General features: G+C 42.9%; 1 protein-coding gene across 1 annotated transcript; it reads left to right on the plus strand.

Moving 5' to 3' along the window:
• Nucleotides 1-19,389: 19,389 nt before the first annotated feature.
• HNRNPA0 (heterogeneous nuclear ribonucleoprotein A0) lies at nucleotides 19,390-22,278 on the plus strand. The gene has a single exon (XM_048861475.2). The coding sequence runs from the start codon at nucleotides 19,678-19,680 to the stop codon at nucleotides 20,602-20,604; it is 927 nt and encodes a 308-aa protein (XP_048717432.1). The 5' UTR covers nucleotides 19,390-19,677; the 3' UTR covers nucleotides 20,605-22,278.
• Nucleotides 22,279-25,941: the final 3,663 nt, after the last annotated feature.

The raw sequence follows: 25,941 nt of genomic DNA on the forward strand, positions 1-25,941 counted from the left end.
TTCAATTCTGGGGAGGTGGTGACAAGAGGGAAAATTAGTCCAGAACAAGTGGGTGTTTGTGTGTGGAAAGCCGCAGGCAGAGCAGATGAAGGTTTCCTGTTAAACTGGAGAAAAGGAAAGTAGCAGGCAAAACTTTTGGGAGAAAAGAGGGGAGCTCGATATTAAAAAATCCCCACAGAATGTGGTGATCGAAAAGCAGTAGGATTTTCAGAATGAGGGAGAAAAATGATGAGGCTGTATCTATGCTGCATTATAATGGAGAGTAATAGTTTGAGTTTTTAGCACAGATTTTGTTTTGTTATATTGCGAGGATAAATTTTCCTGAAGGATTGCTAGCATTTAGGGTTTTGATCAGGTCAGAAATGAGCTTTCTTAATGTATTTTGGAATTTCTGCATCTGGTCACAGTTAAACCCAAGAAATGGAACAACACACAGAAATGGAACATTAAGTATAGATCATAAAAATTCTTAAGTATGTATATAAAACCAGCAACAACAAAGAAAATAAGTTGGTAAACTTTCAACAAATATTTCAATTTCATTCAATTTAAGTTTTGGACAAAGATTTTGGATAGTTCTTATCCAAATGGGTACTCCATTCTTACTAATAACTGTATCTCTGGATTTTCTTAGTCTCCTGTAGAAAGATAGAATGAAATATATGGGGGCTGATTCTAATATCACACTGGTTTTAAATTGGTGTAATTCTATCAATCTAATTGTATTGAATCTTGATGTTAACTGGTGTAAATAAGATTAATTTAAATCCCAGAGTTTTAAGGATGTAGTTGCTTGTGATCTGTTTGTGCAACTCCCAGCTGGGAGAAGTAGGCATGGCGTAAGTGGAGTATATGGCCAAGAATAGAGGGATCAAAGTCTATGGTTTTCAGCCAAAATGTGTAGTGTTTGTGTTTGTAAAATAGGTTAATGAATACCAGAATTATATTTACTTTAAATGACTTTTCATGCTACTTTTAATTGCTAAATAAAAATTATGGGAAACAACATTTTGCAGCAGGTAGAGACAGGTTGATAACTTCATGGAAGGAAAGACTACATCTATATTAGGAAACAAATTTAATCTCTGTAATCTGATAACAAATAATTAACATCATATTGCAGGTTAGACATGCTAAGCAGGACTGATATTAGATGTTGGATGTAGGAACTCTACCTCTAGGGGACCCCAGCTGCTCAAGGGGTGGTCTTATATCTCAGGAAATAGTAGGAATTCGGTGAGATGGGGGTTTTTAAATAAGAGGTCCCTGTCCTACGTGTAAAGAAAAAATCCCAGTCATCACTATTTGATTCTTAATCGCATTTCCACAGAAGTATTTCCGACATTAGGTCCAATCCTGGAAGCCCCATGTGCAGGACTCTGAATAAAGTCAAGAGGAGCACTGCTAACTAGACTGTAAGCTCTTTGGGGTGGGACCTATCTATTTGTTCTGTGTTTGTATGGCACCTAACACAATGGGCTTCTGGTCAATGACCGCTTGATGCTTGCTTGGATCCAGAATATCTATTTCTCTGTGGATATGATTTGTATCCTTCTACCTACCCTCCTCTGGAGTATCCCTCTCTTCATTAATGACTCCCTAGAATTGCCAGCACCCTCCTCTGCTTCTTGTGCCCCAGTTCTCCCACATCCCAACATCCTCTCTGCATGTCCTTCCCCAATATTGCTCCCATGTTCCAACTTCCTCTGAAGTTACCCTTTCCCCCGGTCTGCTCTCTAAAGCTCATGTCATATATTATACCAGCTTGGAAGTTGAAGTAACTGTGCTTCAGGGAGTGACATTATATTGGCAACCAGTTAGGTTGATTAGGTGTTGCTGTAATATGATTTATAGAAGCATTTCTTTGTTCATTTACAGTCCAGGATCCCCAGTCACTACCACATCCAAGAGAGTAGGGGATGATACCTTTTTGGAGGGCCTTTGATTTTGCCAAACTATCTAAAAGTAAAACCATTCATCAGAGATTCAAGGATAATTTTCTTGTCCTATGAATACTGACTCTCTTTCACTATTTGGAGGAGTTTGGGGAATTCTGGGGGTTGCAGTTGTGCATAAATTTAAAATTCAGATGGGACCCTAAAAACCAAAGCTCTGATTCTAGCAAGGTTCAAAGCACCTTCCACTCCCAGTGGATCCACTGGGGCCCAGTGTCCTCTCTGCAGACACTAAAGAGGCCATGGCTTTTTTTATGAGAGCAAGGGGGTTTGCCCTAGGGTATTGGTAAAAATTGCATCTCCCCACATAGCTATGCAGTGTCTCCCCATCTCAGTGAAAGCTGCAATTCAGTAATGTATGTATATAGTTTCTGATTCTTCATGATGAGGGGAGTTACTTTGAATTTACACCAGAGTAACTGAGATTTTGCCAGTGTCTTGTGAATGTCTATGAAAGAGCCGGAATATTTCTTACTAATGAAAACTATCATTTATAACACTTCAAGAAGACATGGGAAAATAAGCAAAAGTAGATAGAACTCTCTATGGTGGCCTTGCACCAGGGTGAGGCACATTGGTGAGCTAATGTAACTGGAAGAATGTGTGGTGATTTAGGAGAACCTCAAGGAGTTTTCCTTCCCTTTAGACCCCTCTCTTTGGGTTTTCCCATGTCAGGGAGTGATCAGCACCCGCCTCACCCCCGTTAGGTTTAATGAAATAAAAGCCACAGATCCATGGAAAAATTCATCATAAAAATCTCTGAAACTCATTAAGTGAAAGTTTAAACTTTGCACCATTTTATCCCATAATTCTAGCAATCAGCTTTCCAATATTACTGATTCTTTATTCCGGTCCTGATCTCACCATTAAGTCATGCCTAGAAAGGCAACTGTTTAAAATATTTTAGCTTGAAGTTAGTTATTTATGATAGCATACTAATTTCTGAAAATTATTCAGTGACCTGAACCTCAACTAATTTCTATATCTTAATAATACCTAGCCCGGGGTGGGCAAACTACGGCGCGGGGGCCACATCCAGCCCTTCAGACGTTTTAATCCGGCCCTTGAGCTCCCGCTGGGGAGCAGAGTCTGGGGCTTGCCCAACTCCATGTGTGCCATGGCTCTGCATGTCTCCTGGAAGCAGAGGCATGTCCCCACTCCGGCTCTTATGCGTAGGGGCAGCCAGGGGCTCCACACGTTGCTCCCGCCCCAAGTGCCGCCCCTACAGCTCCCCTTGGCTAGGAAACGTGGCCAATGGGAACTGCAGGGGCAGCACCTGTGGAGGGGGCAGCATGCAGAGCTGCCTGGTCGTGCCTCTGCGTAGGAGCCAGAGTGGGGACATGCTGATGCTTCCAGGAGCTGCTTGAGGTAAGCGCTGCCCGGCGCTCCCGCCTCTGGCCCCCTCCCATGCCCCAGCCCTGATTCTCCCTCCCACCCTCTGAACCCCTCGGTCCCAGCACAAAGTACTCTCCTGCACCCCCAACCCCTCATCCCCAGCCCCACCCCAGAGCCCACACCCCCAGTTGGAGCCCACAGCCTCCCCACACACTCCAACCCGCTGCCCACCGTGGAGCCCCCTCCTCCACCCTGAACTCCTCATTTCTGGCCCCACCCGAGAGCCCGCACCCCAACCCCCAATTTTGTGAGCATTCATGGCCCGCCATACAATTTCCATACCCAGATGTGGCCCTTGGGCCAAAAAGTTTCCCCCCCCCCAACCTAGCCCTTATACAGCACTTTTCAGCCAGAGATTTCAAATCACTTTACAAAGGAGGTCAATATAATTTACCTCATTTTATAGATGGGGAAACTGAGGCATGGAACAGTGAAGTGACTTGCCCAAGGTCGCCCAGCAGGCTAGTGGCAGAGCCAGGAATAGAATCCAGGAATCCCAAGTACAGTTGGGTTGGAGATCAGTATAACCTGTGGTTGGACAAGTAGCATCTTTATTTTTAGGTCAGCAAAGTGACTTTTAAATAATCTTTAAAACAAATAGTTGAATTGTAGGCAATTATACTATTGAGAGTGATCTTCATAGTTAATGTTTCATATTTTCCATCCTAACCCCCTATTGCAGTCTCTCCTAGCTTTCTAAAACTTTCACCTCACATCGATCTTTTCCAAGCTTGATCTCTGTCAGAAGGTGAATTGTTTTGAATGGCTCGGCAATTTTTGTGAATGAGGCCACTGGAAATCTATACTTCCACCATTTTATATATATATATCTTTGAAACTTTTTAAACAGCTTTGCAGCCAAAATCTGCATAGAAGTAGCCCTGGATGAGAAATGCCTTTGGATCTTGGAAAAAATAGATTGTGATTATGAGCCTTTCAAAAATCACATTTTGTGTGCAAGGTAGATTTTTCTCTAGTATCATACAGTATGCAGCTATGGAAGGATTTGATGCATATGTTTGTGTAGCCAATTTAGCTGCACAGTGAAAAGTGTAGCCAATCAGCTGAGACACCTGGGGCTGAGGGAGGGTTTCTGTAAACTCTGAAAAGGTGGAAAAGGATAAGGATGGGCTGTTGTGCACTTGTAAAATGTTTTGGAAGCAGCCTGATTCTCAAGCACTTAAAGTTCCCAGGAGATGACCTCTCCCCACTCCATTCCCCTAGGAGCACAGGAGATGTTCTCCCGCTCATCATAATCTGTACTAACTATTCAACCTGTAGTAATAGTGAAAATGTGCTGGCATATATAGGTTACCCGAGTATGTAGCCCAGTTAGCTTAATGGTTGCCCGACGTTTCTGGAGGGTTTGGAATCTGGGTCCAATAACTGCAGTTTGGGCTGCTCTTGAAAGAAACTTTGTAGATTCCTAAGTGGTTATTCTGCTAGGATAAACTTGGTTGTCTCTCATTTTTATATCGTTTGTTAACATCAGTCATTCTTTCAGTGCCAATAATGTGCTTTACAAACATAGGGTAAAATTCACACTACAAGAACAAAGAGGTACAATTTATACTTCTTTCTGCCTGCCTAGGCAGAGGCACCAGTGGAAGGATTAACCCCTGGAAGGGCAGCTTTAAATTTCAGCTGGGACTCCATATGCGCTCTAGGGGCAAAGGATATCAAGGAGATGCACTGAATCAGTGCAATCTTCCAGCCAGTCTGGCCTATCCCTTCCTAGGCCTTTCCTGCCCACTTTTGGAAGTGCACCAGCCAGCTCCACACCCTCACTGCAAGGACCCACAATGAAGGTTGTGCTGGCTTCCGCCAGTGTAACCAAGGAAGTGAATTAAGTTCAAAGAGCCAAATCCTACAGTTCTTATTCAGTCAAAACTCTCTCTGACAGACAGCACTGGGAGTTTTTCCTGAGTGCAAGGACTGATTAAGGACTACAGTAATGGCCCAGAGAGTAAGATTTTTCCTTTTGCCCTCAATCTTTATTCCAATTTTCCCATATATTTCAGAAACTTGAAAAATATTTTGATTTTCCAGCTTAAAATATTAACACAAGTTGATATTATTTTGTGTACAAAAATCTTAGCTTTTATACAGTTTCCAGCTTAAAATGCTGGAAAATAAATGTATCTGAAAACAGAAATTATGTTTTTTACAGCTAATTCCAGACTTGCACATAAGAACTTTATAGAGATATCCTCCTGCTGTTTTTAAATAAAGATAAATGTCAGTCATATAAAGGCAAGACAAAAATATGCCCTCCAGAGTGTCTGCAGAACAATACATAGATGTGGCCTAGGACTAGCTGGAAAAAAAGGGACAATGTCATACAAAACAGTAAGAAGCTTTTAATATAAATGGAAAATACATAAAGAGAGATTTGCAGCTGAGAAAATCAGAGTGCACCTAGCACTGATACTGGGTCCAGTCCTGAGGTTCTTCCTCAGGCAAAACTCAAAATTGTGGATAACCTAGGTGGGCCAAAATTCCCACTAGCATAATACAGAGCAAGTTATGCCAACAGCAGTGGTCCCATAAAGACTGTACAAATTGAGAGTCTGGTAGAATGCCATGCTATCTTCCCAATGTCTCACCCACCCTTGGTATGCGCTGTCCCTCCCCAATTACACCACTACCATGCCAGCCCTTCATTACTCAAGGATTCTCTTAAGTTGTGGTAAGGGTAATAAGAACATAAGAAAGGCCATTCTGGGTCTGACCAATGGTCAACTTAGCTCAGTATCCAGTCTTGCAAGAGTGACCAGTGCCAGATGCTTCAGAGGGAATGAACAGAACAGGGCAATTATTGAGTGATCCATCGCTTGTCATCCAGTACAGCTTCTGGCAGTCAGCGGTTTAGGGACACCCAGAGCATGGGGTTGCATCCCTGACCATCTTGGCTAATAGCCATTGATGGACCTATCCTCCATGAGTACATCTAATTCTTTTCTGAACCCAGTTATACTTTTGGCCTTCACATCATCCCCTGGCAACAAGTTCCACAGATTGACTGTGCATTGTGTGCAGAAGTATTTCCTTAAACCTGCCGCCTATCAACTTAATTGGGTGACCCCTGGTTCTTGTGTTATGTGAAAGGTAAATAACACTTCCCTATTCACTTTCTCAATACCGTTCATGATTTTAATGACCTCTATCACATCCCCCATTAGTTGTCTCTTTTCTAAGCTGAAAACAGTCCCAGCCTTTTTAATCTTTCCTCATATGGAAGCTGTTCCATAACCCTAATTGTTTTTGTTGCCCCTCTCTGTACCTTTTCCAATTCTAATACATATTTTTTGAAATGGGGCGACCAGAACTGTATGCAGTATTCCAGGGGTGGGCATGGATTTATAGAGTGGCATTATGATATTTTCTGTCTTACTATCTACCCCTTTCCTGTTGGTTCCTAACATTCCGTAAGCTTTTTTGACTGCCACTGCACATGGAACAGATGTTTTCAGAGGACTATCCACAATGACTCCAAGATCTCTTTCTTGAGTGGTAACAGCTAATGTATATCCCATCAGTTTGTATTTATAGTTGGGACTATGTGTTCCAATCCTCAGAAGACCCTCATGGGAAGCTTTCAGGGTGCTTTGCGCTGCTAAGGTGGTAGCAGGTTCTGCTAAGGCAGCACAAAGCAACTTGATCTGGAGCTGAGGATCTAGCCCTAATTTTCTCATCCCTATAGTTTTGAAGAAAACCTTCCAAATGTCACTGACATATGGCTACCTTCCTGAGGTTGCAGAAACAACAGCTTTGAGAAAGGTGTGAGTTGGTTCTATCCAACTAAAGGAACTTTAACTCTGACACCTACTGATGGCGTTTAAATGTCTATTTCAGTGCTGATAATGTTAGCAAAACAGCCCATTACAGGAATATCCTTAGCCAGTGTGGTTGCGCACCATGAATTAAAGATGGGAAAAAAGTTATGCCATCTAAATCTATCCCCTGGAGCTTCTGTGGTATACAGTCTCCATGCTTCGTCCACTCTAGTTTCTAATGTCTCAAAAGACAATGCTTCCACCTCTGCCCTTGGGGGACTATGCTATGGCCTAATAGAACCCGTCACTCTTTTTAAGCTTCCCCACCACTTATTTTTAGCCTTAATTTTTCTTCTTTTTATTCCATCCCATTACTCCCAGTTATAACACAGGACTCATCGTGAACCATTAGAAGACGGCGGGTGAAGGGAAGGAAACCGAGGGGAGCCGAGGGGAAGGAAAGCAGAGAAAGAACTTCTCTGGGAGGAGAAGAGGAAGGGGACAGCAACACCAAGGGGAAAGGGGAATAGAGAAGAGTCACCAATGGAGGAAAGGAGGCAAGTGGGACCTGAGCAGAGTTCGATGATGTCTTCCCACGCTACAGACAAATGCTCTTCTATTTTCAGCATGTTCCCTTTATAATGCCCTGAGGAACCTTCGAAGGGATCAATGTGCTCAGCTGTCTGAACAGTCTGGTGCCTTTTTTTGTGTGTGGAGAAGAGGTCATTATAGGTCATTCTAGTGTCACATTTGGGGAAGGAGAGTAAATTGCTGTGCATTAATAAAAAAAAAGTGTGGCTGCTTTATGGTACATTAATGTTTGCATCCAGTAACAGCTCTGTTTATTTTAGAGAGAGTCCCATATTCTCAGCTTGGGTACGAAAAAGGTTATTTGGTTTCCCCTTGAAGACCTGCTTTTTCATCCATTTTGCTGACAAATAACACCCTCCCAACTGGCACTAATTCACACTTGTGTCTGCAGTCTCAACAAAGAGGCCAAGGATTTGGTGGCCATGGAGATTAAATACCCAAAGGCAGAATAGGGAGAAAAGAAAATATTTTTCTGGAAAGCTGGGACTGTCCCAAGGACAGTTGGCACAAATCTCCTAGGAGATTTCTCCAGCTCAGGGTTGGAATATATAGCAAGAGGCCAGACTGGGGGAAGTTTGCATTGCAGATGCCCATGTTGTACCTGTAAACCTCTTTCTCTGGATACTGGGCTTGCTTTCTGCCTGGAGAGTATTAATTAGTTTGGAGTGGGGTTTCTGACTGTGTGATGGGGTGCAGTTACTTGTGCCTCTGACTTGACTGCACTCGCAGTGCCTGGCTGAATGCGTGTGGCTCTCTGAGTGCTTCTGAAAATCACGGTTAAGTGGCCAGGCCCCAGGCTCTCCTTCTAGAAGTGCACAGCCCTGAGGGTTCTGGGGGGGACTTGAACACAACTAACAAAGCAGTTTTCAAAATTCCCTGAGCATCCAAAGAGCCTCTGAGCTCTGTTTGGTGTATGCTGCAGCCTGCAGGCCATGTGAACAAGTGCACATTTGTAAAATTCGGGCATCAGCCTGTGTTTCAGCTTCCCCTTGTGTAAAGTGGGTATATAATACTGAATGTATGTAAAGCGCACCGAGCTCTTTGGTGGAGTGTGTATATACATAGGAAGTACAATAAATTATTATTATAGGATTCAAAGGGCAAAATGTAGTATGGGACTGATCTTGCAAGCCCTCTGCACACAGAAATCCCACTGGTTCCAGTGGATGCTCTGTCTGTTGGACAGCTAAGACTTGCTCTACACGCAGGGCTTTGCACCAGGTTAACTAAACTGGTTTAAAATTGATTTAGTGAAACATGTGCAAATCCTTGTACAAACGCTCTTCTACCAGTTTAAAACTGATTAAAATAGCAGTTATAATCAATTTACCGAGGCAAACTACATTACTATGAACCAGGTTTGAATTAAATTAAGAGTGGTTAAACACAGGGGTGCAGAGAGCTATTGAGCCAAACTATAAACCTTGAATATGATGGAAACCACTTCAAGCCAAGGGGTGTGGCAGCAGCCCCAGCACCCTTAGTTTCAGCATTTTGGTTACACAAGGGTTTGCACTAGCTTATCTAAATGTATTTAAAATCACGCCTTTAATTAAACCGCTGTAACTTTGTGTGTGGATGAATCGGGCCTATGTATGAGTAGTTTTGGTAGGCTTTTACTTTGCAGTCTCTAAATAATTGAAAGCTCTTTTGAATTTATAAAAAGAAAAGGAGTACTTGTGGCACCTTAGCGACTAACAAATTTATTTGAGCATAAGCTTTCATGAGCTACAGCTCACTTCATCGGATGCATGCAGTGGAAAATACAGTGGGGAGATTTATATACACAGAGAACATGAAACAATGGGTGTTACCATACACACTGTAACAAGAGTGATCAGGTAAGGTGAGCTATTACCAGCAGGAGGGGGGAGGGCGGAAAAATACCTTTTGTAGTGATAATCAAGGTGGGCCATTTCCAGCAGATAAGAATGTGAGAGGAAGGGGGGGGGGATGATAAACATGGGGAAATAATTTTACTTTGTGTAATGACCCATCCACTCCTATTCTTTAATCAAGCCTAAGTTAATTGTATCCAGTTTGCAAACTAATTCCAATTCAGCAGTCTCTCCTTAGAGTCTGTTTCTGAAGTTTTTTTGTTGAAGAATTGCCACTTTTAGGTCTGTAATTGAGTGACCAAAGAGATTGAAGTGTTCTCCGACTGGTTTTTGAATGTTATAATTCTTGACGTCTGATTTGTGTCCATTTATTCTTTTACGTACAGACTGTCCAGTTTGGCCAATGTACATGCAATGTACATTGCAATATACAATGCAATATACAATGCAGAGGGGCATTGCTGGCACATGATGGCATATATCACATTGGTAGATGTGCGGGTGAACGAGCCTCTGATAGTGTGGCTGATGTGATTAGGCCCTACGATGGTGTCCCTGAATAGATGTGGACACAGTTGGCAACGGGCTTTATTGGAAGGATAGGTTCCTGGGTTAGTGGTTTTGTTGTGTGATGTGTGGTGGCTGGTAAGTATTTGCTTCAGGTTGGGGGGCTGTCTGTAAGCAAGGACTGGCCTGTCTCCCAAGATCTGTGAAACTGATGGGTCGTCCTTCAGGATAGGTTGTAGATCCTTGATGATGCGTTGGAGAGGTTTCAGTTGGGGGCTGAAGGTGATGTCCAGTGGCATTCTGTAGTTTTCTTTGTTGGGCCTGTCCTGTAGTAGGTGACTTCCGGGTACTCTTCTGGCTCTGTCAATCTGTTTCTTCACTTCAGCAGGTGGGTATTGTAGTTGTAAGAACACTTGATAGAGATCTTGTAGGTGATTGTCTCTGTCTGAGGGGTTGGAGCAAATGTGGTTGTATTGTAGAGCTTGGCTGTAGACAATGCATTACCTACATTCCTCCAGCTTTCATCCAGACCACACCACATGATCCATTGTCTACAGCCAAGCTCTAGGATACAACCGAATTTGCTCCAACCCCTCAGACGTTCCTCACACATTCTTGTCAACTGCTGGAAATGGCCCACCTTGATTATCACTACAAAAGGTCTGTCCCCATCCCCCGTCCCCCTTCCCCTGCTCTCCTGCTGGTAATAGCTCACCTTACCTGATCACTCTTGTTACAGTATGTATGGTAACACCCATTGTTTCATGTTCTCTGTGTATATAAATCTCCCCACTGTATTTTCCACTGCATGCATCTGATGAAGTGAGCTGTAGCTCATGAAAGCTTATGCTCAAATAAATTTGTTAGTCTCTAAGGTGCCACAAGTACTCCTTTTCTTTTTGCGAATACAGACTAACACGGCTGCTACTTGAAACCTTTGAATTTATAAGAGTCTTTGTGAATTATACATGACCTGTCATCATTTCTGACACTCTTTTTTGATATTTCAGTATTCTTTTCTTATTTATCCCCAGAAACTCTTGTTCTGTTTCACTGTCCCAAGCCCACTAAACTGACCATAGATAGCATGGCTGAAGTCTGTCATTTTTAGGACAAGAAATACTATGATCATTTCCTTACCGATATGCTTTTGGTACAAGATGATGTGAAAGAAATGTTATTTTATGACGTCTAACGCTGGAAAAGGAGGGTACACAATATTCCATTTTTATTAGTCTTTATGAATGCCATAAAGTTGGTCTCTTACACTTCTATGCCCTCGTGTGGTCTCTACATGGTACTTTTTTTTAATTGAATCATCAGGGGTTTTTTGAGCCAGAGAAGCAAAACACATTTGAGGTCATCTAGGATTTCAAACTCTAACACACTACATAAAAATATTTAAATTAAAACACTGAAATATGACAATCAAGTGCCCAAGTCTCCCATCAATTTGTGTGGAATCACATTTTCCTAGATTGTATAAAAGGCCTAGGTGCGGTCTATATTAAAAAATCAAACTATTTCTGAAATTGATTTTTAGCAATGCCCCAGCTGGCATCAAAACAAATTAAAGCTGTGTTTACACTGGGGAAATTTATATAAAAATGTTGAACTTTTGTTAGAACCCATGGCAGCTTTTTTTGTAGACAAGCTCCAATGGCTAGATCTGCTTTTCCCAACTTTTGAACTTAGTTAAAGCAGCTGAAAAGGAAATCTAATCAAAATAGTGTGGAAATAGTTGTTTCTGTTGGTATGTTGTGTGCATGAGATTTTAATACTGGTTCAAATGAACTGACTGGGGATGGAGGTCATCAAAAATCCTATCTCAGGTCTAGGAGCAAATGATGCTAATTTGTCCAGGATCATTTGCATCATGCATGCCTGTGTTTCAGCCTGTTGAGTCCACTTCGTAACTGGGCCTTGGGGCATGTGCACTTCCCAGTATGCCTGTTACAGCTCTTGAGCCCTTTAAAACTGGGATCTGTAGCCTTAGGGAACACGATTAGGAGCAAGGAATGATGTGACCTACAGGGAGTCAGTTATAACGCAACAGACAGGAGAACCACAGTGTCAGGGGAGCCCTTGTTTGCGCTCTCTACGTTTGCGAGGAAATGTCTCTTAGCAAATGTTTATATTATTTTTAGAGGTGCCCCCCCCTTCTGTTAATAAACCGGCCAAGAGAAAAGGGATGTGAACATTGAGCATTTGGGCTTTATTTGAACTGCTCTGGCTGGTGAATTTGACCACTAGATTGTACACCTCTTTTTGAGAGCCTCTATCTCCTCCTGCCTGAATTGTGCCTTCCTTCCTTTAAGTTTCTCCTCATCCCTTCCTCTCTCTTCCCATCCCACTGTCTCTCCATGAAAACTAACATTCTGGCTTCCTATTAATCCCTGGAAGCCATAATTATCCTCTTGTATCAAGCTACCATGCCCTTTAAGAGCCAGAGACCTGGGGCCAGCCAGCCAGCCCTGTTTACTAATCAAATGCAACTGAGAACGGGGACAGGTGTTCCCTATAAAGAGCTGAGCTGCAGGAAGAGACAAGAAGACAGAGAAGTGTGGAATGTAGAGAGAGGCCTCAGGAAGGGACAGTCCCCTGAAGTAGTCCCTGAGCAAGGAAGAATACAGGGGAAAAGCTCTGGGAGATATGGCTGGGTAAAGCACCCCAGGGGGAAGTATTTCTTTTCCATTTGTGGGCTTTTAGACAATAAATGGAGCCTGGAGGCAAGAATTAAGGACTGATAACTCCCCAGGTTGATGAGAAAGGTTGCCATCTTATAATCATCTTAATTTTTCTTCATCTTCTGCTGTAAATTGTTAAGGACCTTTGAAACCCTCAAGGGCTATTTTCATTATGAAGCAGAGGCAGATGCAACTTGGGTGGTATATTCTCAGCTGCATTCTCCCAGGTTGACTGGCAAACTGGGGTTCAGTTGGGTAATATGTGTGTGTGGGTATATATATAATTTAGGAATCCTTAATCTATAAGAGCCTTGCTATCACATAATAGTATTAACTGTGCAATACCTGTAAAGCTTAATATAAAATGCAACATGTAGAAGACAGTAACGCAGTGTCAGGTAAGTGAACGGAGGACTAGCTGTTTCCTGGTTTACTGGCTAGTATTACTGCTGCCTGTTACCCACTGTGCCTCTATTGAACATTCTTCTATGACCTGTGACTTGCTTTACTGTCAGGCTGCCAGGAAAATAGAACTCTTCATAGTTCTGATAGCTAATAAGCTCTAAAACAACTGGCCAAGCCACATATCATAGGCTGGATATAAAACATGCAGACTAGAAATACAGCATAAGTTTTTAATGGTGAGAGTAATTAACCCTTGTAACAATTTACCAAGAGTCATGGTGGATTCCCCATCACTGACAATTTTTAAATCGAGATTGGATGTTTGTCTAAAAGATCTGCTCTAGCCTTGAGGGGTTATTTTGGGAAAGTTCTATGGCCTTTGTTATACAGGACGTCAGACTAGATGACAACAATGGCCCCTTCTGGCTTTGGACTCTCTGGATCAGAAGGGAAATGTGACACTGGTACAGCAACTGGAATACTTTTTGTGACCTAAGTTTATAAAAACAGCTGCCTGCCAGCAAGTTGCTATAATGCTGGCACCTAGAAAATGGCAGGGGCTGTCCAGTATGAATTGACTTAGTTGCTTGCAACCCATGTCCATTGGCAAAGGGGGTATCTAGCAGCAGATAACTACAAGCCTGCCACCATCCCCTAACTACTATTAATGGGGATGTTTGGCAAAAAAATAGGAACATTTGGCTCCATGCTAGCACCCTGCCTGAGTAACTTAAATTATTTAATAATTATATAACAGATTCATTTTAACAAGTATATCTCTTAATCATTTCCCCTAATTGTGTTGACCTTTTACCTGACAACTGGGAAGAGGAAAAGCATTTATTTAAAAATGTGAAAAAGTGACACCCCGCCCCAAGCCACAGAAACTGGCAGTGGAATTCAGGAACAGGTTTAATACCTGACACAATTAGTTTAGGAAACTAACTAGGTAAGATGCCTGTCCATTTATGTTTTGAGAAAGATGAACTTGAACAAATATACTTTGTCATATCTTCCACTGATGTTTGTTAAATACAGACAGTTATGTTGTCATTCTATTAATTTTAATGTACTGTTTCTTTTAAGAGTGTGTTGTTTACATAAACATATTGTAGAACAAGAAAATTAGTTACAAGATGTAGACATGAGATGCTTGTGTTGAAAGCATCTGAAGTATCATTCAGCAGGGAAGTAATTAAATGTTGCAATTTGAGTTTAAATGGTGAACTCCTGGCCCCTATGAAGTCAATGGCAAAACTCCATTGACTTTAATAGGGCAAGGATTTTATTCACAGTGTTTTACGAGTAAGCTTTAACGTTAACATGGCCTGAAAGGTAATGGGAGAAATTCATACTTCTCTTCTTCCTAGGCTTTCAGTCAGTGTTCCTGGCTACATCCTCAGTTGAGCCAGATTCTCAGTTTGATTCCCATTTAAAGTGAATGGGGCTTCCACTGAAGTTAACACTGGGGTTTTGACTGAAATATTTCCTTGATTCTAACACTAATGCAGCTCCACTGATGTTAATAGCGGAGCAGCTACTGTGGACAAGACTTCTGGAGTATACTACTATTTTCAGCACTGCAGGGCCAAGACTTTTAAAATTAATTAATGAGTTTAGGTGCCTTATTCGGGTGTGTTTTTGTTTTTTTTTTTATGCCAAACTCGAGACACTTGAAATGGATCTAATTTTCACAAAGTGCTAACTGCCCTCCCTCTGAGCAGCAGGTTGCCAACCTTCCAGGATTGGCATGGAATCTCCCAGAATTGGCATGGATTTCCCGGTGATTAGTGAAAGCAATCTGGGAGATTTTAATAGGATATTTTAAGAAAATGACGTTGCATTATGAGGAAAAAAATCTCCCAAAATAGCTTCAGTCAGATTGGCAACCCTAGCAGCACCTTGAAGGTGTTTTAACTTGGTTAGCCAAAACACTAGTAACTCCTAAAAAATTTAGCTATCCCATCTATATTTGTCAGGGCAGGTCTACATGACAGCGTGATGAACATGCCGGCAGCTGTTGCTGCCTTGCCTAAACCAACATTCCCACCACTGCCACCCCATTAGGGTATAAATGTAGGTTATAAATTAATGCATATAAGACAGAGGGTTGTTAAAAGCAAAATAATTATTTATATGATCTAACTCCAAAGGTAGGGATAGTGTCTTGCAAAACCCAAGATAATAAAATTGTTGGTTTAAAATGCCTGTATTTTATTTCCCCCCACAGATTATGGCAATGTCTACATTAGAAATCTTTATTGGTAGCATTTATGTTGGCTTACAGGGGCAGAGATTGCAGTGTCACTACAGAATGAACTGCCCTGGTTGTCTTTGGTGCCTTGCATCCTCGCTGTCAGAGGGTGTTTTAGTAAAAGATGCTGTGTACCATGCATAGGCATCCCTGTGTCCCCGTGACACTGTCTGGTGCAGTACCTTGTGGGATATTTTTGCAACACATTGTGGGATACCAGCAGTCCTGTCAGGGAATTATGGCAGTTTGGGGTTAAATTTGCACAATTCCCATTGCTCCATCCCATAATCTTTTTGCACCATTTTTGTCCAAATTAACATCTTTATTTCTGCCAGTATTCTGGAGCTGAACTTGCACGGTTTCTTCTCCTCGCAGGAGAAGAAAATATTCAGGACTACTTTCCTGAACTAGGCAGTATCATGAGGTGTACCTGTAGTATTACTAAGGGAGATGTTCTTTGCTCAGGGATTGTTTAGCTGCTGAGAAATTGCTGGGCAAAGTGCAGCGGGATAAGAATTTGGAGGATGAAGAGACTACTTGAACTATGGACTTATTTTTGATATGTTCTTGTCTTTTTTTTTTCTTATTTTAACATAATCGGCCAATTTAAGGTCTGACATTGCTTGCATATACACATGCTGTTTACCTAAGTTTAGCAATGCTGTCAGGAAGCTAAGGAAGGAGGTGATTCTATAAAATGGTGTTGCCCCATTAAGTCTTATTACCATTTTATTTTAGCTCCATTAATTATTATGGATCCTTTAAGGTAGGAGTGGCCAACCTTTGCTTGTATTGCATCATGCACAGCTGTCAGGGTACCAGGGACTCTGGGCTGTAAGTCAGCTATATAGCAGTAGCACCTCTCCAGGTGCCCAGCTACCATTGCTCAGGGTGGTGGAGTTCCTACATAAATGGAAAAATCCCTTCTGTTGCTGTAGTCAGCGTCTACATTACAGGGCTATAGCCATAGCTATGCTGCTGTAGTGTACATGTATCTGTAGCATGTGACCAGCTCCTCACTCCTCCTGCTAGCCTTTGGAGTCCTTACCAATGCGAAGCCAGTCTCTTCTTAGCTTTTCTCAGTGGTCATTCAAGGCATCTGTTTCTAATGAAGCTGAGGGGATGATGCAATTGCCTGGACTGGATTATAGGATCTGTGCACTATACACTGGTGACAAAGTGGGAGGGAGGAGCTTATGTAGGCCAAAGTTAGAGGGGAAACAAAGAATGGGGAATGGGAAGAGAGTGGAAGCACAAGGGGATGTCTGAGGTAACAAGGGGGTGAAGTGTGGAGCACAAATGGGAATTATGCAATTGAGCATTAGGGAGTACTAATGGGTAAGAGATTGGAGAGAGTAGGAATCGGGCAAAATAATCGAGGAAGAGTTTAATTTAAGATGGGGATCTGGAAGCCTGGGGTCTCAAGCACATGAGCATTCTGGTTAAATGTTATTTATTTTTCTCTCCTTTTTCACCTTCAAAGAAGGATAATAGCAGAATGACAATCTAAAATTCACAAGCAGCTCCCAGGCCATCCTGCTCTATAACACCCAGCTTATTTGAAAACTTGTACCATGGATAAAAATTATGTTAGCAATTACATCAAGGGCATCAGGAATCCAGCTGGCAACCTTTAATCTATATAAATGTAAAAATCAGAAAGATGCACATAATTGTTAATTACAGGTTTTAGAGTAACAGCCGTATTAGTCTGTATTTGCAAAAAGAAAAGGAGTACTTGTGGCACCTTAGAGACTAACCAATTTATTTGAGCATAAGCTTTCGTGAGCTACAGCTCACTTCATCGGATGCATACTGTGGAAAATATAAAAGATGTTTTTATACACACAGACCATGAAAAAATGGGTGTTTATCACTACAAAAGGTTTTCTCTCCCCCTACCCCACTCTTTTGCTGTAATAGCTTATCTAAAGTGATCACTGTCCTTACAATGTGTATGATAATCAAGGTGGGCCATTTCCAGCACAAATCCAGGTTTTCTCTCTCCCCCCCCCCCGCCCCATTGTTAATTGGTTCATAATATTTGTATGTTCCTGTATTTTCCTATTTAGCTAAATAGAAAGTACCTGCTGTTTGAGTTAACAAAAACTAACTAAATCAATTATGGGAAAATAGTACTGGGAGGGGAAAGGGATGGAATAGATTGGAAATTTGAGGAGGGAAATGCTGTCAGGAAGAGCACAAAGAGAGTGGCGACTGAGAAACGTATATGAAAGGGAAAGAAGAGCTCTGTGTAAGCTCCAAAGCTTTTCTCTCTCAGCAACAGAAGTTGGTTCAATAAAAGTTATCTCACCCACCTTCTCGCTCTAATAGCCTGGGGCCTGACATGGCTACAACAGCATGGCACCTAACACATGAAAGGGAAGTGAGAATGAACCTAAAGGAGTAAGGAGAGCCCAAAAAGGGAACAGTAAGAAAATAAAGAAAAACAGGTACTGGAAAAGGGCCATGAAAAGAAAAATGATAATTTAAAAATGCAAAAGACAAGGTGGGTGAGGGAATATCTTTTACTGGACCTACTTCTGTTAGCGCAAGAGACAAGCTTTTGAGCTCTTCTTAAGTTCTGTGGCACTTGAAAGCTCGTCTCTTCCACCGCCAGAAGTTGGTCCAATAAAAGATATTTCTTTATTTCTCCCCTTGTCTTTCTCACAGGCAGGAGCCACCACCCCTACACCAAGACTAGCAATGCAAATGTATTTCGTACTATTCGTAGGTAAGTACAAAACTATAATTCCACCCAGCGTGAAAGGAAGGAGCAAAATAAAATAAACTCAAAAGTGCTGTGCTGGGAAATTAAATGTGAGGTTAGGAGGATGCCCCGCAGCCTGGCAAGGCCCTAGCCACGGTGTAAGTGGGCCCCCAAAGGATCATAATACGTTTCCCCCTTGCTCTGGGCTCCTCGGTGCACAGGTGCTGGAAGCAGGGGGGCTGCTGCCGCACGCCCTGGCTTGAAGTGGTTTCCATTAGATACAGGGTTCACAGTTTAGTGCCGTGGCTCTCAGCGCCCCCACTTTAAAAACTGTTCCAGCCCCCCTGCCTCCGGGGCTGCTTTTCCCAACACACTGGGGTGGCTCCAGGGACCCAAACACAAACAGCTGCAACGTGTGAATCTGCTCCCCAGAGTCCCCCGAGGGGGGCCTGGCTGGGCACTGCAGGCGGTGGGGAGGAGTGGGCTGAGGTAGAGCAATGGGGGGGACGGGAATGGACCGTGGCGAGCAGGGAGTTGATCTGTGTGTAGCACCATAGGGGCAGCCGTGAACTAACCCCCAGCATTAATTACCCCCTCACGGCCGCGGGGCCTGTGTGAGGGGTTTGGAGGGAGTCACGGGCTGGGGGGCGGGTGGCTCCTCCACCCCCTCGAGGGGAGAGTTGGTTGGTGCGGCCTCTCTCTCGCACTTCATTATAGGGAGGGGGAGGGGAAGGACTATGATGACGGAAACCGCTTCCTAACGGTCAGCTTTTCAAATGCTCCCGCGCGGCCTGCCATGAAACCTACGCTACCCCCTCCCCCACCCGCGGGGGCGGGGCTGCTGGTGGGGAGGGAAGCGCGCGCGGCTGGGAAGGAGGAGACCTATTGGCTCACATCCGCTGGGTTGACGCATTGGCGCAGCCTCAACCCGGTCGCTCCCTCCCGCCTCCTCCTCTTTCCTCGGCGCGAGTTGAGGGCTGCAGAATCTTATTAGTCTACTCTTGATTAGGCCCCGCCTCTCCGCCCGTGGCTTTCGAGGAATTCGATTGGTTCTCCTGGACTTCAGTTACTAACACACTCCCGCCCTCTCTTTTCCTCTTGCGTACGCGCGGTGGAGGTCGCCTAACCCGATTAGTCCTAGCTGTCGTCAATCACTTACGAAGCCCCGCCCCCTAATGAATGACTCGTTCACGTAGGCTGTTGCGCCTTTCTATTGGCCCAGTTTGCGCCGAGGGCGTGTGCTGCGGCGGCACGGCGGGCGGGGCTCCCAGCGTCCCCTTTGTGTGAGCAGCACCAGTTGCCGGCCGAACGCCTGAGGAGTAGCAGCCGCCATTTTGTGCGTGTCGGTGTGCTCCCCCACCCCCAGGCACCTTTCCTGTGGTACCGGCGGCGGCCAGGTCGCTGCCGAGGCCAGGCCACGCCAAGGAGGAGCCGCGGCGGCAGCTGCTGCTGTCTTGAAGTTGCGGTGCTCGTTGAACGTGGAGAGGCCTGAGCTTCCCCCCAGCAGGAGGAGGAGTCTCGGCGCCAGGCCTAGGCGCAGCCCCGGCGGAGGCGGCAGCATGGAGAATTCGCAGCTGTGCAAGCTGTTCATCGGCGGCCTGAACGTGCAGACCACGGAGGCCGGGCTTCGGGAGCACTTCGAGGCCTACGGCACCCTCACCGACTGCGTGGTCGTGCTCAACCCGCAGACCAAGCGCTCCCGATGCTTCGGATTCGTCACCTACTCGGCTGTGGAGGAGGCCGACGCCGCCATGGCCGCCTCCCCCCACGCCGTGGACGGCAACGCGGTCGAGCTGAAGCGGGCCGTGTCCCGGGAGGACTCGGCCCGGCCGGGGGCCCACGCGAAGGTGAAGAAGCTCTTCGTGGGCGGTCTAAAGGGGGACGTGGGCGAGGGGGACCTGGTGCAGCACTTCAGCCAGTTCGGCCCGGTGGAGAAGGCCGAGATCATCGCCGACAAACAGAGCGGCAAGAAGCGTGGCTTCGGCTTCGTCTATTTCCAGAACCACGACGCCGCGGACAAGGCCGCGGTAGTCAAGTTCCATCCGATCCAGGGCCACCGCGTGGAGGTCAAGAAGGCTGTGCCTAAGGAGGACATCCAGTCGGGCGGAGGAGGTGGTGGCTCCTCTAGGCCTTCTCGGGGCGGCAGGGGAGGAGGACGAGGACGGGGCGGCGGCGGATCCGGCAACCGGGACCACAACGGTCTCTCCAAAGGAGGCGGCGGCTATAATAGCTACGGAGGCTACGGCGGAGGTGGCGGCGGCTACGGATCTTACAGCAGCGGCTCCTATGGAGGAGGTGGCGGAGGCGGAGATTACGGCAACGGGTACGGCGGGTTCGGCAGCTACAGCCAACATCAGTCCTCCTACGGCCCCATGAAGAGCGGCGGAGGAGGCGGAGGAGGGGGCGGCAGCTGGGGAGGGCGCAGTAACAGTGGACCGTACAGAGGAGGCTATGGTGGGGGAGGGTATGGCGGCAGCTCCTTCTAACCGGGGGCGCCCATACCCATTGGGGGTGGCATGGAGAGCCCTCCCTTTGTTACGGGGCAGCTTCTAATGGTTTCTCCCCTCACTCGCCTAAGGGCAGTTCCTAGTAAATGCCTCCCCCGCTGTGGGAGCAGCTCCTAAATGCCCTCTGGGGGTCGCCTCTGCCTGTGCCACTTCTTTCTCTCTGAAGATGGACTGGGCCCCACACACACATACTTTGTGTTACAGTCATTGATGGACTCTATTTTTTTATTATTACTTGGACCTTGGTCGTTTTTATACTAGCAATGAAAATGTCTTGTTTTAATTTGTTTTTTGGGGTGGGGGTGGGCAATGTCTTGCTGATTCTGAAGTAAAAACTGGGGAGGGAGATGGGGGGGGGAATTTACTTTGTTGTAAGGACTCGATACCTGGCTACTACATTTTTCCCCTACAAAATCTGCTCGGATCCATGACTGAAATTAACATTTCTGTAAAGGAGGAAAAAAAATCGTTTTTACGTTTTTTATTTTTTAAATAAATCATTGTGTTCATTGACCTTTACATGTCTAACTTTTTTCCTAGGATCCATTCCGTACGGTTTAAGGCTTTTCTGGGTTTGAAACAAGTATTCCTCTGCTTTTAATTCTCTATGTATTTAGAGACTTTATTGCCAGTAAAGGTCCTAATTTACTTTTTTGATGTCCCATTAGTGGATTTATTGGTTTTCAAACACTTTATGGAAACTTTTTGAAGTACTAACTGGTGGATGTGGTCTGTTTTTTAAATATTCATTCTCACTTTTGCAGTTTGTGTGCATCCACCATCTTGTACTAGGCAGTTTGATTGATGTGCTGACATGGTTGGTCAATTTTTTTCTATAGGACTTTTCCATCAAGTATGTACTGTGTAGTTCTAAAGAAATAGTTTGTGTTAAGCATGTGCTTCATTCATATAAAATGTTCAAAATTTCCAATTGCTTAGTTTCAGATCCTCTTATTGGCTTGTCTGTAAATGATTCGTTACAGGAAAGGGTCAACATTTATTCCTTCAATTAAATGCCTACTGGTTTTCATAGTACCAGGTTAAAACAGACTTTTTCACTTGGTCTGAACTATTGTCCTTCGTTAAAGTTCCCCGAGAATCCTTTGCAGCACCATCTCCTGGTAGAATGGCAGAACCACTGCTGTAGGCTTCATTACAACCGAGGCAACGTTGTTTGCTAACAACTCTACTAGATTTTTTTGAAAGTTGTCTTATGCCATTAAATGATCGGTGTAAACTGAAATAAAAATCAAATCTGCATGTGACTAAAGATGGGCTCCCTGCATATTGACTGAAACAAAATGGATTTGAAGTATCTGCTTCAGTACATTTCTAAAACTCTTATAACTGCCCATCTTTCAAAAGAAGTGATAATCTAAACTGTTTGGGCAAAGTGCTATGATAAATGAGCCAGCTAAGTGTACCAGTAACATAGGTGCCAGTTGTAAAGCAAAATATCTGTGTAGTCTGCTTGATTAACAAATGTATATTTGTAGCCCTTTCACGCAATAGAATTAAAGTTTGTTGTTTATTTGAAAAAAAAAAAAATAAAAAGCATAATGTTATAGGGGAAAACTGCCTTCCTGGATAGAAATATAGAATAGCATCGTTTATGGGTTTATGGATATCACAAATAAAGAATTGAATTCCTTACATGCTTGAGTGAGAGTATGTATGACATGGGGCATGGATTTAAAAAAAAAATTGTAAAATCACTTTGATTCCAGGTTTCTAAGCATGTAATGTTTAACACTTAACCATATTGCCTTCTATCACTGCATTCTATGGATTTGATCCTACTTCCATTGAAGGCTGGCAAAACTTCCATTGTCTTAAGTGGAAGTGGTATCACGCTCTAAAAATCCATGAAAACTGCACTAGTATAAAGTGTAATTTTCAAATCTCTTTAAAAAAACAATTTAAAAGACTTTGTGGACACGGATTTCAGTTGAAATTGGTCTTGTTTTGATTTAGCATAGCTGAATTATAATAAACGTGATTTCAAATAAAATCAGTGTCCCTCAGTCTTCAGTTTAAGTAGATTAACTTAGATGTGACTTTTTAAAAAACAAACAAACAAAAACCCAACTGGTACAACTTTCTCTTGTAGACAAAGCCCTAAGGATCTGGAGTGGAATTGACCTCTCAAAATGGAGGCCTTTCTAGGCCTTGTGATCAGTAACTATAATTTAGAGCTCTTAAACTGTGAAAATTTCTTTCAGGCCTTTTTGCTTTGTAAGTGGGTGTTAAGTAATCTGGCTTGCAATTATAATGCATATTTGCATCCAGAAATTCATATCTGTCCTGAACCAGCTAAGTAGTTTAGGCAAAGTGCAGAAGTCAAGTGTAAGTTATGTTTAACAAGCTTTTGCAGAATACCGTATTGCATTTAATTAGCTTCACCAACTGTCCTTGTCAACGAAGACCTTTGGTTGTTTGCTTTTATCTGAGATCTTTAAATTTTAAAGGCTGCTTTTACCTCTTCTACACTCTAGAAACATGCTGAGGTTGGAGGGATGGACCACCCACATAAAAGCACAGTTGTCCCTAGTGCAGTTCAAACAAGTAAGCATTGAATTCCAGTTTGGTTTGGGGAGACAGTTAAATCAGGTTCAGTCCTGCCCCTTGCAAAGTTGCCTTGTTTTAATGATAGGGAGAACCTTGTTTTGGAAGACCCAATTAAAACTGTTTTTGGATTCTAGACTGGTCCCTTGAGTCAGCTAGGCAAGTGCCACATACAATTCTGTAATTTTACAGTATACCTACATATCTTGTGTGGCAACTCGTTCATACCAAAAACACATGCTATGTTGGAAATTACTATTTGGTTATGCAGTAGTATCCTTCCTCTGGCATTTACCACTACATGATTCTAAGGAAGGTGAACCCCAGAAATGGCACCTATACTATGAGGGAGATGCTTGATTTGTTGTTTACTGCTTATGTCCGGAAGGATTATAAATAATTACAACTTCATATTAATGTTTCACAGCTTCTGGTACAATTTGTTGTGTGGAGAATGTTTCAAATAGATTATAGTTGCTCTGTTGTGGCTGCTTCTCTAGAGAACAGAAACACTCCGTTGTGAAGGAACATGTCTTGGAGACTCAGGTGCTTTCCAAGAGTACCCTATTGGATATAAAAACTGGTCAAAACATGTGTATTAAAAGGACCCCAGTTTAAATCTCACATCTGTGAAAATATTTCACCTGCTATTGATACAAGTAACTCCTAAGGATTAATTGGGGGAGAAATATTTTTATTTGGTGCATTTGATGACACTTTTTCTCTAGTTAGTTTTTGTTTCTCTTGTGGGCATGTCTGCCCAGGGAAGTTAAATGAAAGGTAAGCTGAATTAACAAAAGATGTGATGTTAAAGTGTAGTGTATGATACCCTCATTCTGAAGTAAAATGGCCTTAGTTTGCTGTAGTTTAATATTAGATTAAGTGTTAAATTACATTAAAAACTTTTAAATTTTGTGGTTTAAGCATTTTTGTTGGATACAAATAGACAACATTGTACATGAGAAAGTGAAACCAGCTAGTCTGCTTTCCAAACTGAATAAAGTACAAAAAGTAAAAGGCATAATTTAGTTTAACTGTTTTCATCTTTATAATCTAAGGAATTGGTAAGGGATTTTTGTTGTAAAATGGGTTGCTTTAACTTTAACAAAGGGATTTTTGATGTTGAAGAGTATCAACACACTTATCTAACAGCACTTGACCCATTAACTTAAAAATTTGAGTGATTTATTACTGGTCTCATTTAAAGTCTGGTGTAGAACCATTTTTAATAGTGACAACTTGTGCATTTAAAAAACCCACTGAACACCTGCATATATAATATATAATTCCTACCCATTACTGTCATGAAAACAAACTGTTTATTTTCTCTTGCATGTAAGGTGACAGGCAGTTCAGAAGAGTGATTTTTCAAATGTTAACTAACTTTGCTGACGCACCTCACTCAGATTACTTTAAAAATTCTGTAGGTCACTGATCTGTTACAGATGTGATACAAAGTACATATTTTAAAAATGAAATGTCTTCCTTCTCCTTCCCCTACTCGTTTAGTATGTTTAATTGGACAGGGCTCATGTGCGTGCTAGGGCATTGAACAAAGGTTTCAGTGCACACACAGTAGCCATCGTGTAACATTTTAGGTTTGCTCTATGTTCATCTAATACTGTCCTAAATGATTTCAGCTGCAGTGCTCTAGGTAAGTACCTCACACTATCCAACTCTGCTTCCAGAAACAGTGTATTCTGGGAAGTGACACAAATATGCACTGTGGAACAATAGTAAGATGACTAGTTGAACTGTTTCAGCTAGTCTGTGCCTACACTAGCACTAAAATGAGGCTGAAATGATATTTAACCTCCAGAAACAGTCCATTCCAAATGGTATTTACCTTCATCCCACACCCCTGATTTGGAGCACCACTGTGTGGCTGCAAGGTGTTTTTATAATTATTAGGTCTTAGAATAGCACATTTCTTTAGTGTAGCCTTAGGTAAGTGCACTGATTGATCATCCCTGTCTTTGCAACTATCTGTTGGTATCATTGTCACACTAATTGCATTTCTGTTGCTACACAGGGGCCTGATATTGGGTGTACTGAGGATCCTACCTCCCCTTGAAGTCTAGAAACTCGGAGATCTTGTTCCTAAATACATAACAATAGGTTTTCCAAGCTGCAATTGTTTGCTTTAAACTTTTCTGGTTTTGAAAAAATAATACACTTCAAAAGACACTTTATGAAATTATGGTGCTCTATTGTGTGTGCATGGTGGGGAGAAACAGGTGTTCACTATGGCAATCTGGTCAAACGCAACATTTGCTTCACTTATGAGTGAGCTGGTACCCATTTGAGTTTTCTCAAGGCAGTGTCCATTCTCTGATGTTTTTGACAGACGTTTATCACTGAATAGATTTCGTGTGGTATAATTTGCTCTGGAACCTTAAGGGATGAAGATTTTCTCAAATATGAAAAATTAATCTTAGTGAAAGTTAAATGAATTAAGTGACATTTTGTGTTTATATAAAGTAAGTTCCCTGGGTCAACATAATCTTTTTGGCTGAAAATTTACACCCAAAAACTGAAGTTTCTTTCCCTAACTACAACTAGAGTTTACAAAGTGACATGGGTTAACTGACCTTCCTTCATGGTTCCTTCTATTAACTGCTGTATAACTCTTTTAAATAGTTAACTTAAGAGGAGGTGCCTACTTGTACATTTTGTGTTTAAAATGAATAAAAGCACATTTACATCTTCATGCTTGCTTTAAAATGCAATATGATACATAATGGAGTTAAA

The sequence above is a fragment of the Caretta caretta genome, chromosome 8 (assembly GCF_965140235.1).
Source record: "Caretta caretta isolate rCarCar2 chromosome 8, rCarCar1.hap1, whole genome shotgun sequence".
NCBI lineage: Eukaryota > Metazoa > Chordata > Testudines > Cheloniidae > Caretta > Caretta caretta.